General features: G+C 46.2%; 1 protein-coding gene across 2 annotated transcripts in view; it reads left to right on the forward strand.

Annotated features, from left to right (window-relative positions):
• Window positions 1–12,898, forward strand: part of LOC138960081 (GPI inositol-deacylase-like) — a 70,902-nt gene extending 58,004 nt beyond the window's left edge. Inside the window, exons 21-28 of one of the 2 annotated variants that reach the window (XR_011453882.1) lie at window positions 4,596–4,686; window positions 6,144–6,237; window positions 6,651–6,851; window positions 8,337–8,466; window positions 9,516–9,661; window positions 10,105–10,206; window positions 10,601–11,903; window positions 12,148–12,898. Coding sequence is in view for 1 of the 2 variants with exons in the window: in XM_070331811.1 (XP_070187912.1) it covers window positions 4,596–4,686; window positions 6,144–6,237; window positions 6,651–6,851; window positions 8,337–8,466; window positions 9,516–9,661; window positions 10,105–10,206; window positions 10,601–10,784 (948 nt within the window). In the remaining variant the exon portion in view is untranslated. Of the gene's footprint in view, window positions 1–4,595; window positions 4,687–6,143; window positions 6,238–6,650; window positions 6,852–8,336; window positions 8,467–9,515; window positions 9,662–10,104; window positions 10,207–10,600 lie in introns of both variants that reach the window. The other variant, XM_070331811.1, reaches the window with a different exon arrangement.
• The last annotated feature ends 3,419 nt before the right edge of the window (window positions 12,899–16,317 follow it).

Genomic DNA, 16,317 nt, shown 5'->3' on the forward strand with positions numbered 1-16,317 from the left:
GAAGAGAGAGGAAGAAAGAGCGAGAGATAGAGACAGGGAGGGGAAGAGAGAGGACGAAAGAGCGAGAGATAGAGATAGGGAGGGGAAGAGAGAGGAAGAAAGAGCGAGAGATAGAGATAGGGAGGGGAAGAGAGAGGAAGAAAGAGCGAGAGATAGAGACAGGGAGGGGAAGAGAGAGGAAGAAAGAGCGAGAGATAGAGATAGGGAGGGGAAGAGAGAGGAAGAAAGAGCGATAGATAGAGATAGGGAGGGGAAGAGAGAGGAAGAAAGAGCGAGAGATAGAGATAGGGAGGGGAAGAGAGAGGAAGAAAGAGTGAGAGATAGAGATAGGGAGGGGAAGAGAGAGGAAGAAAGAGCGAGAGATAGAGATAGGGAGGGGAAGAGAGAGGAAGAAAGAGGGAGAGATAGAGATAGGGAGGGGAAGAGAGAGGAAGGAAGAGCGAGAGATAGAGATAGGGAGGGGAAGAGAGAGGACGAAAGAGCGAGAGATAGAGATAGGGAGGGGAAGAGAGAGGAAGAAAGAGCGAGAGATAGAGATAGGGAGGGGAAGAGAGAGGAAGAAAGAGCGAGAGATAGAGATAGGGAGGGGAAGAGAGAGGAAGAAAGAGCGAGAGATAGAGATAGGGAGGAGAAGAGAGAGGACGAAAGAGCGAGAGATAGAGACAGGGAGGGGAAGAGAGAGGAAGAAAGAGCGAGAGATAGAGATAGGGAGGGGAAGAGAGAGGAAGAAAGAGGGAGAGATAGAGATAGGGAGGGGAAGAGAGAGGAAGAAGGAGCAAGAGATAGAGATAGGGAGGGGAAGAGAGAGGAAGGAAGAGCGAGAGATAGAGACAGGGAGGGGAAGAGAGAGGAAGAAAGAGCGAAAGATAGAGATAGGGAGGGGAAGAGAGAGGAAGAAAGAGATAGAGATAGGGAAGGGAAGAGAGAGGAAGAAAGAGCGAGAGATAGGGATAGGGAGGGGAAGAGAGAGGAAGAAAGAGCGAGAGATAGAGATAGGGAGGAGAAGAGAGAGGAAGGAAGAGCGAGAGATAGAGATAGGGAAGGGAAGAGAGAGGAAGGAAGAGCGAGAGATAGAGATAGGGAGGGGAAGAGAGAGGAAGAAAGAGGGAGAGATAGAGATAGGGAGGGGAAGAGAGAGGAAGAAAGAGTGAGAGATAGAGATAGGGAAGGGAAGAGAGAGGAAGAAAGAGCGAGAGATAGAGATAGGGAGGGGAAGAGAGAGGAAGAAAGAGCGAGAGATAGAGATAGGGAGGGGAAGAGAGAGGAAGAAAGAGCTAGAGATAGGGAGGGGAAGAGAGAGGAAGAAAGAGCGAGAGATAGAGATAGGGAGGGGAAGAGAGAGGAAGAAAGAGCTAGAGATAGAGATAGGGAGGGGAAGAGAGAGGAAGGAAGAGTGAGATATAGAGATAGGGAGGGGAAGAGAGAGGAAGGAAGAGCGAGAGATAGAGATAGGGAGGAGAAGAGAGAGGAAGAAAGAGCGAGAGATAGAGATAGGGAGGGGAAGAGAGAGGAAGAAAGAGCGAGAGATAGAGATAGGGAGGGGAAGAGAGAGGAAGAAAGAGCGAGAGATAGAGATAGGGAGGGGAAGAGAGAGGAAGAAAGAGGGAGAGATAGAGATAGGGAGGAGAAGAGAGAGGAAGAAAGAGTGAGAGATAGAGATAGGGAGGGGAAGAGAGAGGAAGAAAGAGTGAGAGATAGAGATAGGGAAGACAAGAGAGAGGAAGAAAGAGCGAGAGATAGAGATAGGGAGGGGAAGAGAGAGGAAGAAAGAGTGAGAGATAGAGATAGGGAAGACAAGAGAGAGGAAGAAAGAGTGAGAGATAGAGATAGGGAGGGGAAGAGAGAGGAAGAAAGAGCGAGAGATAGAGATAGGGAGGGGAAGAGAGAGGAAGAAAGAGCGAGAGATAGAGATAGGGAGAGGAAGAGAGAGGAAGAAGGAGCGAGAGATAGAGATAGGGAGGGGAAGAGAGAGGAAGAAGGAGCGAGAGATAGAGATAGGGAGAGGAAGAGAGAGGAAGAAAGAGTGAGAGATAGAGATAGGGAAGACAAGAGAGAGGAAGAAAGAGCGAGAGATAGAGATAGGGAGGGGAAGAGAGAGGAAGAAAGAGCGAGAGATAGAGATAGGGAGGGGAAGAGAGAGGAAGAAGGAGCGAGAGATAGAGATAGGGAGGAGAAGAGAGAGGAAGAAAGAGGGAGAGATAGAGATAGGGAGAGGAAGAGAGAGGAAGAAGGAGCGAGAGATAGAGATAGGGAGGGGAAGAGAGAGGAAGAAAGAGTGAGAGAGAGAGATAGGGAGGGGAAGAGAGAGGAAGAAAGAGCGAGAGATAGAGATAGGGAAGGGAAGAGAGAGGAAGAAAGAGCGAGAGATAGAGATAGGGAGGGGAAGAGAGAGGAAGAAAGAGCTAGAGATAGGGAGGGGAAGAGAGAGGAAGGAAGAGCGAGAGATAGAGATAGGGAGGGGAAGAGAGAGGACGAAAGAGCGAGAGATAGAGATAGGGAGGGGAAGAGAGAGGACGAAAGAGCGAGAGATACAGATAGGGAGGGGAAGAGAGAGGAAGGAAGAGCGAGAGATAGAGATAGGGAGGAGAAGAGAGAGGAAGAAAGAGCGAGAGATAGAGATAGGGAGGGGAAGAGAGAGGAAGAAAGAGCGAGAGATAGAGATAGGGAGGAGAAGAGAGAGGAAGAAAGAGTGAGATATAGAGATAGGGAGGGGAAGAGAGAGGAAGAAAGAGCGAGAGATAGAGATAGGGAGGAGAAGAGAGAGGAAGAAAGAGCGAGAGATAGAGATAGGGAGGGGAAGAGAGAGGAAGAAAGAGTGAGAGATAGAGATAGGGAAGGGAAGAGAGAGGAAGAAAGAGCGAGAGATAGAGATAGGAAAGGGAAGAGAGAGGAAGAAAGAGTGAGAGATAGAGATAGGGAGGGGAAGAGAGAGGAAGAAAGAGCGAGAGATAGGGAAGGGAAGAGAGAGGAAGAAAGAGCGAGAGATAGAGATAGGGAGGGGAAGAGAGAGGAAGAAAGAGCGAGAGATAGAGATAGGGAGGGGAAGAGAGAGGAAGAAAGAGCGAGAGATAGAGATAGGGAGGGGAAGAGAGAGGAAGAAAGAGCGAGAGATAGAGATAGGGAGGGGAAGAGAGAGGAAGAAAGAGCGAGAGATAGAGATAGGGAGGGGAAGAGAGAGGAAGAAAGAGCGAGAGATAGAGATAGGGAGGGGAAGAGAGAGGAAGAAAGAGCGAGAGATAGAGATAGGGAGGGGAAGAGAGAGGAAGAAAGAGCGAGAGATAGGGAAGGGAAGAGAAGAGAGAGGAAGAAAGAGTGAGAGATAGAGATAGGGAGGGGAAGAGAGAGGAAGAAAGAGCGAGAGATAGGGATAGGGAGGGGAAGAGAGAGGAAGGAAGAGCGAGAGATAGGGAGGGGAAGAGAGAGGAAGAAAGAGTGAGAGATAGAGATAGGGAGGGGAAGAGAGAGGAAGGAAGAGCGAGAGATAGAGATAGGGAGGGGAAGAGAGAGGAAGAAAGAGCGAGAGATAGAGATAGGGAGGGGAAGAGAGAGGAAGAAAGAGGGAGAGATAGAGATAGGGAGGAGAAGAGAGAGGAAGAAAGAGCGAGAGATACAGATAGGGAGGGGAAGAGAGAGGAAGAAAGAGCGAGAGATAGAGATAGGGAGGGGAAGAGAGAGGAAGAAAGAGCGAGAGATAGGGAGGAGAAGAGAGAGGAAGAAAGAGCGAGAGATAGAGATAGGGAGGGGAAGAGAGAGGAAGAAAGAGCGAGAGATAGAGATAGGGAAGGGAAGAGAGAGGAAGAAAGAGCGAGAGATAGAGATAGGGAGGGGAAGAGAGAGGAAGAAAGAGTGAGAGATAGAGATAGGGAGGGGAAGAGAGAGGAAGAAAGAGCGAGAGATAGAGATAGGGAGGGGAAGAGAGAGGAAGAAAGAGCGAGAGATAGAGATAGGGAAGGGAAGAGAGAGGAAGAAAGAGCGAGAGATAGAGATAGGGAGGGGAAGAGAGAGGAAGAAAGAGCGAAAGATAGAGATAGGGAGGGGAAGAGAGAGGAAAGAGCGAGAGATAGAGATAAGGAGGGGAAGAGAGAGGAAGAAAGAGAGAGGGGAAGATGGACAGTCAGAAATAGAGAGAGAGAGAGAGAGACTGAGAGGGAGGAGAAGAAGAGGGCGGGGGGAAGGGTGGGGGGGGGGTAGCGCGAGAGAGAAATACCGATGTAAGACAAGAGTGCTAGCGCGAATGTAGGCCAGCAGAGACAGAGAAATCGATTATTGATAGATTTTCTGTGTTAGTTAACAGTATCGGTTCATTAGTCGGCCTTGGTGGATTGTTCGTCGCTGTTACTGGGTAATGAGATCCTTGCCAAAATCACCCCCACACTCTTATTCCCCATAACACAAACATTGGTCAATTTTATTGGCTTCATTGATACCGCTCTCTCTCTCTCTCTCTCTCTCTCTCTCTCTCTCTCTCTCTCTCTCTCTCTCTCTCTCTCTCTCTCTCTCTCTCTCTCTCTCTCTCTCTCTCTCTCTCTCTCTCTCACCAACTGGCTCACATACTTGCAGCAAAGCCAGTCTAAGATATTGTTGTTTTGTTTCAGTTTGTGCGTTTCTATGGCACCCAGCTGCCTGTGATGTTCGTTGCAGTTCTACTGTTGGCAATAGGAGGGCAACTTGCAGCTTTCGCCAAAGGTATTACATGTACTCAAATGTATCTACCTGTGATGAGATTTTGTCAGGCATGTTGTTTGTTTTTTTGATAGTAAGTAAGTTAGTATTTAATTAGTACATTCATTAGTTAATTGCTTGGTTATTTACTTATTTACTTTATACGGTATTTGTATTTTTGACCAAAATATGACATTTTACACAGATTGAGACAGTCATTGTTCTTCCAAACTGCGCCAGCGGTCGAGGTGAACAATGACTGTCAAGGTCAGTGTTGAATGTCAAAAATACAAATAACACATTTATGTATCGATCCATATTTCACAGAATTCCTTTTTCACGATCGAACGCACACAAGGATGCATTATTTTGTAGTCTCGACCAGCCTCCTACATATGAGTTTTAGTCAGCCTCTGACGTCACATGGCTCAAAGAAGGGGAATCCAGTGTTTAATCGATACATTATTATTTACCTAGCTAGTTACATCAGTTTTTACATTTAGTCAAGTTTTGACTAAATGTTTTAACGTAGAGGGGGGAATCGAGACGAGGGTCGTGGTGTATGTGTGTGTGTCTGTGTGTGTGTGTAGAGCGATTCAGAGAAAACTACTGGACCGATCTTCATGAAACTTGACATGAGAGATCCTGAGTATGGTATCTCCAGACGTTTTTTTCATTTTTTTGATAAATGTCTTTGATGACGTCATATCCGGCTTTTCGTGAAAGTTGAGGCGGCACTGTCACGCTCTCATTTTTCAACCAAATTGGTTGAAATTTTGGTCAAGTAATCTTCGACGAAGCCCGGACTTTGGTATTGCATTTCAGCTTGGAGGCTTAAAATTTAATTAATGAGTTTGCTCATTAAAGTTGTCATTAAAATCGATTTTTCGTAAACAGATTTAAAATTGATTGCATCGTATTCTTCATCACATTCTGAATCTAAAAATATATACATATGTCATGTTTACTCTTAAAATGTAATCACAATTAACGAAAATAGATTAATTAGTCTTACGATTAAAATTTAAGAAATCGATCCAAAAATGATTTCATCTTATTCTTTATCATTTCCTGATTCCAAAAACATATAGATATGATAGGTTGTATTCAAAACAAGCTCAGAAAGTTAACTGGAATACAGAAAAGTGCGCTTTCCTGCTTAGCTCAATACGCCACCGCACTAATCTGGCGTGTCAATATCACTACGTTTTGCATGTGGAAGGTGAGCGATTTCCTTCACGCGGGGATTGACGAAGCTGTACTGTCTTGGTGAAAAAATACAGTGCGTTCAGTTTCATTCCGTGTGTTCGACAGCTTGACTAAATGTAGTAATTTCGCCTTACGCTACTTGTTTTCTTCTAATATTATTTCTTGTAATTAGTTCAATGTACTGATTTTACTCACCTGTGAGATTGGTGTTTGTTATGTGCTAGTGGGGTAAATGGATACATCCCATAACTAGCTGTGTAACGCTGTTTCAGATGGCGAGTGCCTGTGGATGCCCGATGCAGTGTACACCTACTCCAAGCCGTTCTACATGGTGCCTGTGGCGATGGTTCTACACGCTATCACAGGGTAGGTACACTTGTGTTTTCCTGCGTTCAGAACAGTCAGCTTTGTTTTGTGTAAGCATCCCCAACTAGCTTGGAAAGAGTGGTCGGCCCAGTTAGGGGACACCCTTTCCTGTCCATTTGTCAACCAGTCTGACAAATAAATCCATGTGTTATAATTTTCAAGAGTTTTCGTTCATAACCACTTGGGTAACAAAAAAATAATGTTTCCATGTGACAAAGCGATGAAGTGAATGGGTTTGAGCTTCAGGTAAAATGTTGATTGTCAAAGTAAAAGCCAATCAGGCTGTTTATTTGATGTGTGGAACCATCGCTGCTTTGGATTTATGTTTCCGAGGAAAACAATTGTAAACATTCTTCATCAAAGACCCAATCAATGTTGATAATTACTGTAACGACTATACCGTCTTTTTGCAGCATGAAAGCCGTGTCTCGACACCTGAGCAGTGCAGGTGTTCCAGCTAACGACATAACAGAGCTGGCATCGCAACACCTGTGGCTGCAGCTTCTGCCTGTCATGCTGTGTATGTCAGCCTGGCTGGTCACCATCTTGCATTCCTACATGGCGCACTTTGCTCTGGCCGCCCTCAGTCGATTCTTTGCCTTGCTGTTTTGCTGGTGAGTTGTCTTTGTCTTTTATTGGAGAGAGTAAAAGGAAAATAAATTGGGGAGGGGGAGGGGGGGGGGTGGGGACACTTTCTGCCTGTCATACTGTTGACCTTCTTGCACTCCTACATGGCGCACTTTGCTCTGGCCACCCTCAGTCAATTCTTCGCCTTGCTGTTTTGCTGGCGAGTTGTCTTTGTCTTTTATTGGAGAGGGAAATAAGGGGGCTGGGGATAGCTTCTGCCTGTCATGCAGTGGGTGTAAGCTAGGCTGGTCACCATCCTGGTACAAGGCACGTTTTGCTTTCGCCACTCTCACTCGATTCTTTGCACCGGTGTTTTGCTGGTAAGTTGTCTTTGTCTGGTATTAGAGAGGGAAATAAGGGGGGTGGGGACAGATACTGTCTGTCATCATGTGCCTGTCGGCCTGGCTGGTCACCATCTTGCACTCCTACATGACGCACTTTGTTCTGACCGCCCTCAGTCGATTCTTCGCCCTGCTGTTTGGCTGGTGAGTTGTCTTTGTCTTTTATTGGAGCGGAAAAAAGGGAAGTAAGGGGTGGGGACAGCCCACAAAAAGTAACAAACTTTCACAATGGAACATGTACATCATGATCACTGGACATTCAGTTTACGAGCCTCTGCTCTTACAATTCAGGACTCCCTCTTTTTGAGGACCTCATTTTTGGCTCACGTAAGTGTAGCCTATGAGATGCTAACTTTCGTCTGTCTGTGCGTGCGTGCGTGCGTGCATGCGAATGTATGTATGTATGTATGTATGTCTGTGGTAGAAACTTTAACATTTGACTGAACACCGAAATACTAATTTTACCTGGTTATTATTCAAGCAACAGCTTCAAAGTATTGAAGCAATGATCAACATTTCGTCGGCACGTATGTAGTTAAAGTTTGTATCCAAAGAAAACGGGTGGTGGGGGGTTTTGAGGGGGTAAAAACAGGTGACTGGTTTGTGTCGTGAGTGGTATGTAGACCAGGTCAGGGGTCAAGGTTAGGTCAGATCGCGTGAAGGATTGTGGTATAGATACAGTTATCACCGAGCTGCAGTATGCCGATTCGGAGAAGACGATTTCACATTGTTCGGTTTCGTAGCTCCAGAAAAATAGATAAGGAAGATACCAAAGGAGATTTCCTACAGGTTAATCTGCACAGCGTGTTTCCAGTGTCTGCGCGAGGAAGCACTATCAAAAGCGCAGTGTCGATATGTCCATCTGGCAGTCGTGTCCCCGTAAGTAGGCTACAGACAGACAGATCTAGATCTAGTGTCTCGCACTCTTGCACCGTGTCACCTATGCTTATTGTGTGTGTGTATGTGTGACGGAGTGATTGAGTTTGTGTTACTGTTTGTCGATTTCTTACGTGAGCCTTAAAGGCTTCGCCTCTTGTCTTAGATATTTTCAGGGCTTACAAGGGGGGTGTTACACTGTAGTCTTCCTCCCACACAATTGATGTTTAAGCTGGTTTTATTTGTGCATTGCAGGGTGCCAGAGCGAGTGTTGTCACTAGGTGGCTACCTCCAGCTCGGCGTGGCCGCCCTGGCCTGTGTGTCATCGGTTACGCTGTGTGGGACCTTCGGCATCTCTGTGTCTTACGCTCTGCTCTTGATTAAGGTAATAGGTGTTATGCGTTTATTGAAATCCTCTAAAGCTACAGATTGTCTGTATATGTAAGCGTGTTTTAAAAAAAAATGTATTGTGTTTTTATGGGAATGTGTGAAAGGATTACTGAAAGAATTGGCACATGACTTGCTACTCTTGCACAAATCCGTGACTTGCTCAGAATAAGATGACTTGAATTGTGGACTGCACTGAATTGCTTGAGTAATTCATTGTACTGTGTGTGTGTGTGTGTGTGTGTGTGTGTGTGTGTGTGTGTGTGTGTGTGCACAAATACATGTGAGTGTGTGCGCATGTGTATGCGTGCAATTTTTAACTTTGTATGCTACATAACTTTAAAAACTCTTCAGTTTCTATGGTTTGTTTCTAACTCTTGATTGTTGATGTCCACTGATAAATGTGTGACAAGGTGACGCAGTAGTCCCCTTTGACAGCTGCTGCTCTGCACCACAGAGTTGTCTCCCAGCCTTGAGTGTGAGCTATTTATAAAAGGTCTTTGTTCTTTGTGTATTAGACAGCTTACACCTGTCAGTTCTAGAGAGCTTTTTTTGATAGAGTCAGGCAGTTGTCTCTTGGTATGCTCTTTTGTGTTGACATAGCAGTTTTGATGGGGCTGTTTGTTTAGCCTCAACTCACTCCAGTTTGGCTTTGCTTTCCAAGGTTTGTTTGTTTGTTTGCTTGTTTGCTTAATGCCCAGCCGACCACGAAGGGACATATCAGGGCGGTGCTGCTTTGACATTTAACGTGCGCCACACACAAGACAGAAGTCGCAGCACAGGCTTCATGTCTCACCCAGTCACATTATTCTGACACCGGACCAACCAGTCCTAGCACTAATTAACCCCATAATGCCAGACGCCAGGCGGAGCAGCCACTAGATTGCCAATTTTAAAGTCTTAGGTATGACCCGGCTGGGGTTCGAACTCACGACCTCCCGATCACGGGGCGGACGCCTTACCACTAGGCCAACCGTGCCGGTCTTTCCAAGGTGATTTGAGTGGTTCGTGCGCTTGGTTACGTAATTATACTTTATGTTTACCCAGGTGCTACGACTGTACCAGGTGTCATTGAAGACAGGTGGCAAGGTGGAGAGTTCACAGTACAGGTTCACCTTCCTGCTGACCCTGCTCTACATGTGGCTGGTGGTCATCAACGCTCCGGCCATGGTCGTCTGGGCCAAGGGACTCGGGTCAGTGAACATAGTGAGAATCTTAAACAAATAAGGCAGAGCACTATTTTTAGATCTGAGAAACAAAGGGAAGTACGCGCTCTACAACATGTGAAAAAAGTGAGAATCTTAAACAAATAAGGCACAGCGCTTTTTTGAGATCTGAGAAAAAAGGGAAGTAAGCGCTCTACATGCAAACCACATGAGTCTACTTTGTTCTGAAGTATTTTAGTGTCTAGATCAGAGACAGTCTCTTGATTGGTATGACGTTTGATGTTTGCTTACCAAGTGCAGTTGAGGTTTTTGGATGGCTGCATGCACCTAGGGCAAGACAGACTCCCACATTTCGTACAAATGAAGACATGGCTGTGTTGGTTGGAAAAGTCTTCAATAAATATGTGTTTGACACTTGACGGGTATAGCTGCTCTGTTGACAAATGTCATAAAATGGCTTCGTTTTGCAGGTTGTCTTTACATTTACCAATGGATCCCAGTCGATGGGCGGGCATCGTAGCAACACTGTGTGCTGTTTCTTTCCTCACTTTGGACAGCCCGTTGCAGGAAAGGTACGATGCATTCATGTAAAGCTGTTCACACGCTTTGCTTTTAAGCCACAGATTGGACCGATTAGCATGAAACCAAAGTCTGCTAGATTACTCTTGTAGTGCCTGTCACTTTGTTGTGTAATGGTTCTGCTGAGAGTGGTCCTTTTTTCTGAAGTGATTGCATTTTCTTTTTTCTATTTTTTCTCCACAGTTGTGTAAGCCTTAGTTCATGCGATGTGTGGAATATACAAAGCATATCTTTGTACATAATTTTCTCATGTTGAATTTAAAAAATGACTCCTTTTCGTTTATTCTTTTTGGCCATACCTAATTGTCCGACTTTTACGTAAGTAACTGGAGCTTCCTACTTCATTTTCATGTAACTGATCATGTGTTTTCTTTCTCTCCACACCAGACCGTTTGCAGTTCAGCTGAGATGGACAATCTACATGATCGCTGTGGTGTCCATCCCCTACAGTCTCATCCGTCTGTATCGCCTCAACATCACCATCTGTATTACACTGGTTCTCCTAGTCAGCACAAGACTTCTGTCTCCGCTCTTCAGGGATACCAGCAAAGAACACAAAAAAGAAGAGTAGACTATCTCCACAGAGTAAGGCGAGAGATGCAGAACACTCTTTAATAGACGATTTCCGAAAATAGCTCTGTCAGGTTTGGAATTGGTTACCCTTGCATTTGCACAGACAAACATTGCCATGTGCTTCCTGTACTTGTGTTTGAGACACGCCCTCTCGCTAGTAACTGGCCTGTACTGTCACATGGGAAAGTTTCTCCATGTGACATTATTTCCCAAAAGTCACAGGCCAGTCACTGCGGTGAGAGGGCGTGTACAGGAAGCACATGGCAATGTTTGACTGTGCAAAATCAAGGGCACTCACTCTTTCACAACCCATACAAACCCGACAGAGTTATTTCCGAAAATCATCTATTTATACTTACATGTACTTTATGATGGATTTTTTTTAAAGATATTTCCTGTGTGAAGCCTTTTCATTATTCACTTTATTTTCTTCTTTAACTGCTGTATGTACCGGCACGGTTGGCCTAGTGGTAAGGCGTCCGCCCCGTGATCGGGAGGTCGTGGGTTCGAACCCCGGCCGGGTCATACCTAAGACTTTAAAATTGGCAATCTAGTGGCTGCTCCGCCTGGCGTCTGGCATTATGGGGTTAGTGCTAGGACTGGTTGGTCCGGTGTCAGAATAATGTGACTGGGTGAGACATGAAGCCTGTGCTGCGACTTCTGTCTTGTGTGTGGCGCACGTTAAATGTCAAAGCAGCACCGCCCTGATATGGCCCTTCGTGGTCGGCTGGGCGTTAAGCAAACAAACAAACAAACAAACCACAACCACCCCAAAGGCACCCCGATGATTTTTTTCTCCATATAATTTACCTTTTTATGGCAACCACCTGTCCATACTGACCACTTTTGGTCAGCCCCATGGGTAGTGTTTATATAGACAGGTTCCACTATATCGTGTATATCAATTTGATGATCTTGATAACTCTACTTGTGATGAATCAAAAAACAAGAAAGGTAGGTTGTTGGAACGTTTGTTATTGACAAAACAATACATTCACAGATATTTCGACAGGAGATATAATTATGATTCATTCGCTCGGCTTCCTGAACTATCAAGGTAAGTTTTGTGTGAATATTTGTTTGTCTGTTCACTTAAAAGACCGTTGGGTCGAAATATGTAGCTCTCAACCGTATATTTCCTGCGATATATTGTATGTTATGATATTTTGCAATGATGTTTAGCCATAGTTCGTTATACGCGTAGGTGTGCGAGAATATGTAAGCGCAGTGCTTTAAAGATGTCCATGTTATATAGTGCTATATGTTTTATGTAAAATCAATGTCTTGTTTGTATTATTGTTATGTACCACCCCTGAATTTCTCTATGAGATAATAAAGTATTCTTATTCTTATTCTTATAGCTGTGAATGTATTGTTTTGTCAATAACAAACGTTCCAACAATCTACCTTTCTTGTATTTTTGATTCTGAATTTTGGAACGTTGGCGGTCTCTTTGTTTTTGGATCTACTTGTGATGACCGGTATTCTCTCAATCATGTTTTAACGCGCAGGTAAGAGCAATGCCAAGGCATAAGAGCGAGTCCTTCAACATCAACATTTTTGTTGAACGAACGGTTCACCAGTTGTGTGGGATGTAAAGCTCAGAGCACAGCATTTGTGATACTGGCTCTTGGGGCCACCAACAAGCTTTCTTCTCCTGCTGGTGATGAATTCAAGCACAGGGTAAGATACAAAACAGTACAGTGGAACTCCCCTTCAGGTCTTAAACAGGAGGAAGTCATAAAATGTGGGTAAATTCAACAGCGAGTCTGAGAGAAAAAAGGGTCTGAATAGGGAGGAAATCTTACTTTGGGGGTCTTAAAACAGGGGTTCCACTGTAGAGCGTTCCTTTAGGCAATGTTTTGAGGTTTGTCTGGTGGCTGAGTGTCCATCGGTGCTGTCTTGGTTCCACTGTAGAGCATTCCTTTAGGCAATGTTTTGAGGTTAGTCTGGTGGCTGAGTGTCCGGTGCTGTCTTGGTTCCACTGTAGAGCGTTCCTTTAGGCAATGTTTTGAGGTTTGTCTGGTGGCTGAGTGTCCATCGGTGCTGTCTTGGTTCCACTGTAGAGCGTTCCTTTAGGCAATGTTTTGAGGTTTGTCTGGTGGCTGAGTGTCCATCGGTGCTGTCTTGGTTCCACTGTAGAGCGTTCCTTTAGGCAATGTTTTGAGGGTTGTCTGGTGGCTGAGTGTCCATCGGTGCTGTCTTGGTTCCACTGTAGAGCGTTCCTTTAGGCAATGTTTTGAGGTTAGTCTGGTGGCTGAGTGTCCGGTGCTGTCTTAGTTCCACTGTAGAGCGTTCCTTTAGGCAATGTTTTGAGGTTTGTCTGGTGGCTGAGTGTTCATCGGTGCTGTCTTGGTTCCACTGTAGAGCGTTCCTTTAGGCAATGTTTTGAGGTTTGTCTGGTGGCTGAGTGTCCGGTGCTGTCTTGGTTCCACTGTAGAGCGTTCCTTTAGGCAATGTTTTGAGGTTTGTATGGTGGCTGAGTGTCCGGTGCTGTCTTGGTTCCACTGTAGAGCGTTCCTTTAGGCAATGTTTTGAGGTTTGTCTGGTGGCTGAGTGTTCATCGGTGCTGTCTTGGTTCCACTGTAGAGCGTTCCTTTAGGCAATGTTTTGAGGTTTGTCTGGTGGCTGAGTGTCCAGTGCTGTCTTGGTTCCACTGTAGAGCGTTCCTTTAGGCAATGTTTTGAGGTTAGTCTGGTGGCTGAGTGTCCAGTGCTGTCTTGGTTCCACTGTAGAGCGTTCCTTTAGGCAATGTTTTGAGGTTTGTCTGGTGGCTGAGTGTCCATCGGTGCTGTCTTGGTTCCACTGTAGAGCGTTCCTTTAGGCAATGTTTTGAGGTTTGTCTGGTGGCTGAGTGTCCATCGGTGCTGTCTTGGTTCCACTGTAGAGCGTTCCTTTAGGCAATGTTTTGAGGTTTGTCTGGTGGCTGAGTGTCCGGTGCTGTCTTGGTTCCACTGTAGAGCGTTCCTTCAGGCAATGTTTTGAGGTTTGTCTGGTGGCTGAGTGTCCGGTGCTGTCTTGGTTCCACTGTAGAGCGTTCCTTTAGGCAATGTTTTGAGGTTTGTCTGGTGGCTGAGTGTCCATCGGTGCTGTCTTGGTTCCACTGTAGAGCGTTCCTTTAGGCAATGTTTTGAGGTTTGTCTGGTGGCTGAGTGTCCGGTGCTGTCTTGGTTCCACTGTAGAGCGTTCCTTTAGGCAATGTTTTGAGGTTTGTCTGGTGGCTGAGTGTCCGGTGCTGTCTTGGTTCCACTGTAGAGCATTCCTTTAGGCAATGTTTTGAGGTTAGTCTGGTGGCTGAGTGTCCGGTGCTGTCTTGGTTCCACTGTAGAGCGTTCCTTTAGGCAATGTTTTGAGGTTTGTCTGGTGGCTGAGTGTCCATCGGTGCTGTCTTGGTTCCACTGTAGAGCGTTCCTTTAGGCAATGTTTTGAGGTTTGTCTGGTGGCTGAGTGTCCAGTGCTGTCTTGGTTCCACTGTAGAGCGTTCCTTTAGGCAATGTTTTGAGGTTAGTCTGGTGGCTGAGTGTCCATCGGTGCTGTCTTGGTTCCACTGTAGAGCGTTCCTTTAGGCAATGTTTTGAGGTTAGTCTGGTGGCTGAGTGTCCAGTGCTGTCTTGGTTCCACTGTAGAGCGTTCCTTTAGGCAATGTTTTGAGGTTAGTCTGGTGGCTGAGTGTCCATCGGTGCTGTCTTGGTTCCACTGTAGAGCGTTCCTTTAGGCAATGTTTTGAGGTTTGTCTGGTGGCTGAGTGTCCATCGGTGCTGTCTTGGTTCCACTGTAGAGCGTTCCTTTAGGCAATGTTTTGAGGTTTGTCTGGTGGCTGAGTGTCCGGTGCTGTCTTGGTTCCACTGTAGAGCGTTCCTTTAGGCAATGTTTTGAGGTTTGTCTGGTGGCTGAGTGTCCGGTGCTGTCTTGGTTCCACTGTAGAGCGTTCCTTTAGGCAATGTTTTGAGGTTTGTCTGGTGGCTGAGTGTCCGGTGCTGTCTTGGTTCCACTGTAGAGCGTTCCTTTAGGCAATGTTTTGAGGTTTGTCTGGTGGCTGAGTGTCCATCGGTGCTGTCTTGGTTCCACTGTAGAGCGTTCCTTTAGGCAATGTTTTGAGGTTTGTCTGGTGGCTGAGTGTCCGGTGCTGTCTTGGTTCCACTGTAGAGCGTTCCTTCAGGCAATGTTTTGAGGTTTGTCTGGTGGCTGAGTGTCCGGTGCTGTCTTGGTTCCACTGTAGAGCGTTCCTTTAGGCAATGTTTTGAGGTTTGTCTGGTGGCTGAGTGTCCGGTGCTGTCTTGGTTCCACTGTAGAGCGTTCCTTTAGGCAATGTTTTGAGGTTTGTCTGGTGGCTGAGTGTCCATCGGTGCTGTCTTGGTTCCACTGTAGAGCGTTCCTTTAGGCAATGTTTTGAGGTTTGTCTGGTGGCTGAGTGTCCAGTGCTGTCTTGGTTCCACTGTAGAGCGTTCCTTTAGGCAATGTTTTGAGGTTAGTCTGGTTGCTGAGTGTCCAGTGCTGTCTTGGTTCCACTGTAGAGCGTTCCTTTAGGCAATGTTTTGAGGTTTGTCTGGTGGCCGAGTGTCCATCGGTGCTGTCTTGGTTCCACTGTAGAGTGTTCCTTTAGGCAATGTTTTGAGGTTAGTCTGGTGGCTGAGTGTCCGGTGCTGTCTTGGTTCCACTGTAGAGCGTTCCTTTAGGCAATGTTTTGAGGGTTGTCTGGTGGCTGAGTGTCCATCGGTGCTGTCTTGGTTCCACTGTAGAGCGTTCCTTTAGGCAATGTTTTGAGGTTTGTCTGGTGGCTGAGTGTCCATCGGAGCTGTCTTGGTTCCACTGTAGAGCGTTCCTTTAGGCAATGTTTTGAGGTTTGTCTGGTGGCTGAGTGTCCATCGGAGCTGTCTTGGTTCCACTGTAGAGCGTTCCTTTAGGCAATGTTTTGAGGTTTGTCTGGTGGCTGAGTGTCCGGTGCTGTCTTGGTTCCACTGTAGAGCGTTCCTTTAGGCAATGTTTTGAGGTTTGTCTGGTGGCTGAGTGTCCATCGGTGCTGTCTTGGTTCCACTGTAGAGCGTTCCTTTAGGCAATGTTTTGAGGGTTGTCTGGTGGCTGAGTGTCCATCGGTGCTGTCTTGGTTCCACTGTAGAGCGTTCCTTTAGGCAATGTTTTGAGGGTTGTCTGGTGGCTGAGTGTCCGGTGCTGTCTTGGTTCCACTGTAGAGCGTTCCTTTAGGCAATGTTTTGAGGGTTGTCTGGTGGCTGAGTGTCCATCGGTGCTGTCTTCAATCACAGTCAGGCAAGCAGAGAGGAGAGCGAGTGTTTGTGTATGTGAAGCTGTAGCTGCATGTGTGTGTATGTCTGTGTTTGTGTGTGTGTAGCTGTGCGTGTGCGAATCGGTAGGCAAACTGATGAGTGGATTTGTAGGTGTGTGTGTGTGTGTGGGGGGGACACACGTGTGTGCACACAAATTTTGACACTTGCTTGTTACTTTCAACATTTTAAGTGTATGCATTCTGAGCCAACTGGGTGTAGAGATTATGTATATGTACATAAGCCTTGACG

Source organism: Littorina saxatilis, linkage group LG2 (assembly GCF_037325665.1).
Source record: "Littorina saxatilis isolate snail1 linkage group LG2, US_GU_Lsax_2.0, whole genome shotgun sequence".
Classification (NCBI taxonomy): domain Eukaryota; kingdom Metazoa; phylum Mollusca; class Gastropoda; order Littorinimorpha; family Littorinidae; genus Littorina; species Littorina saxatilis.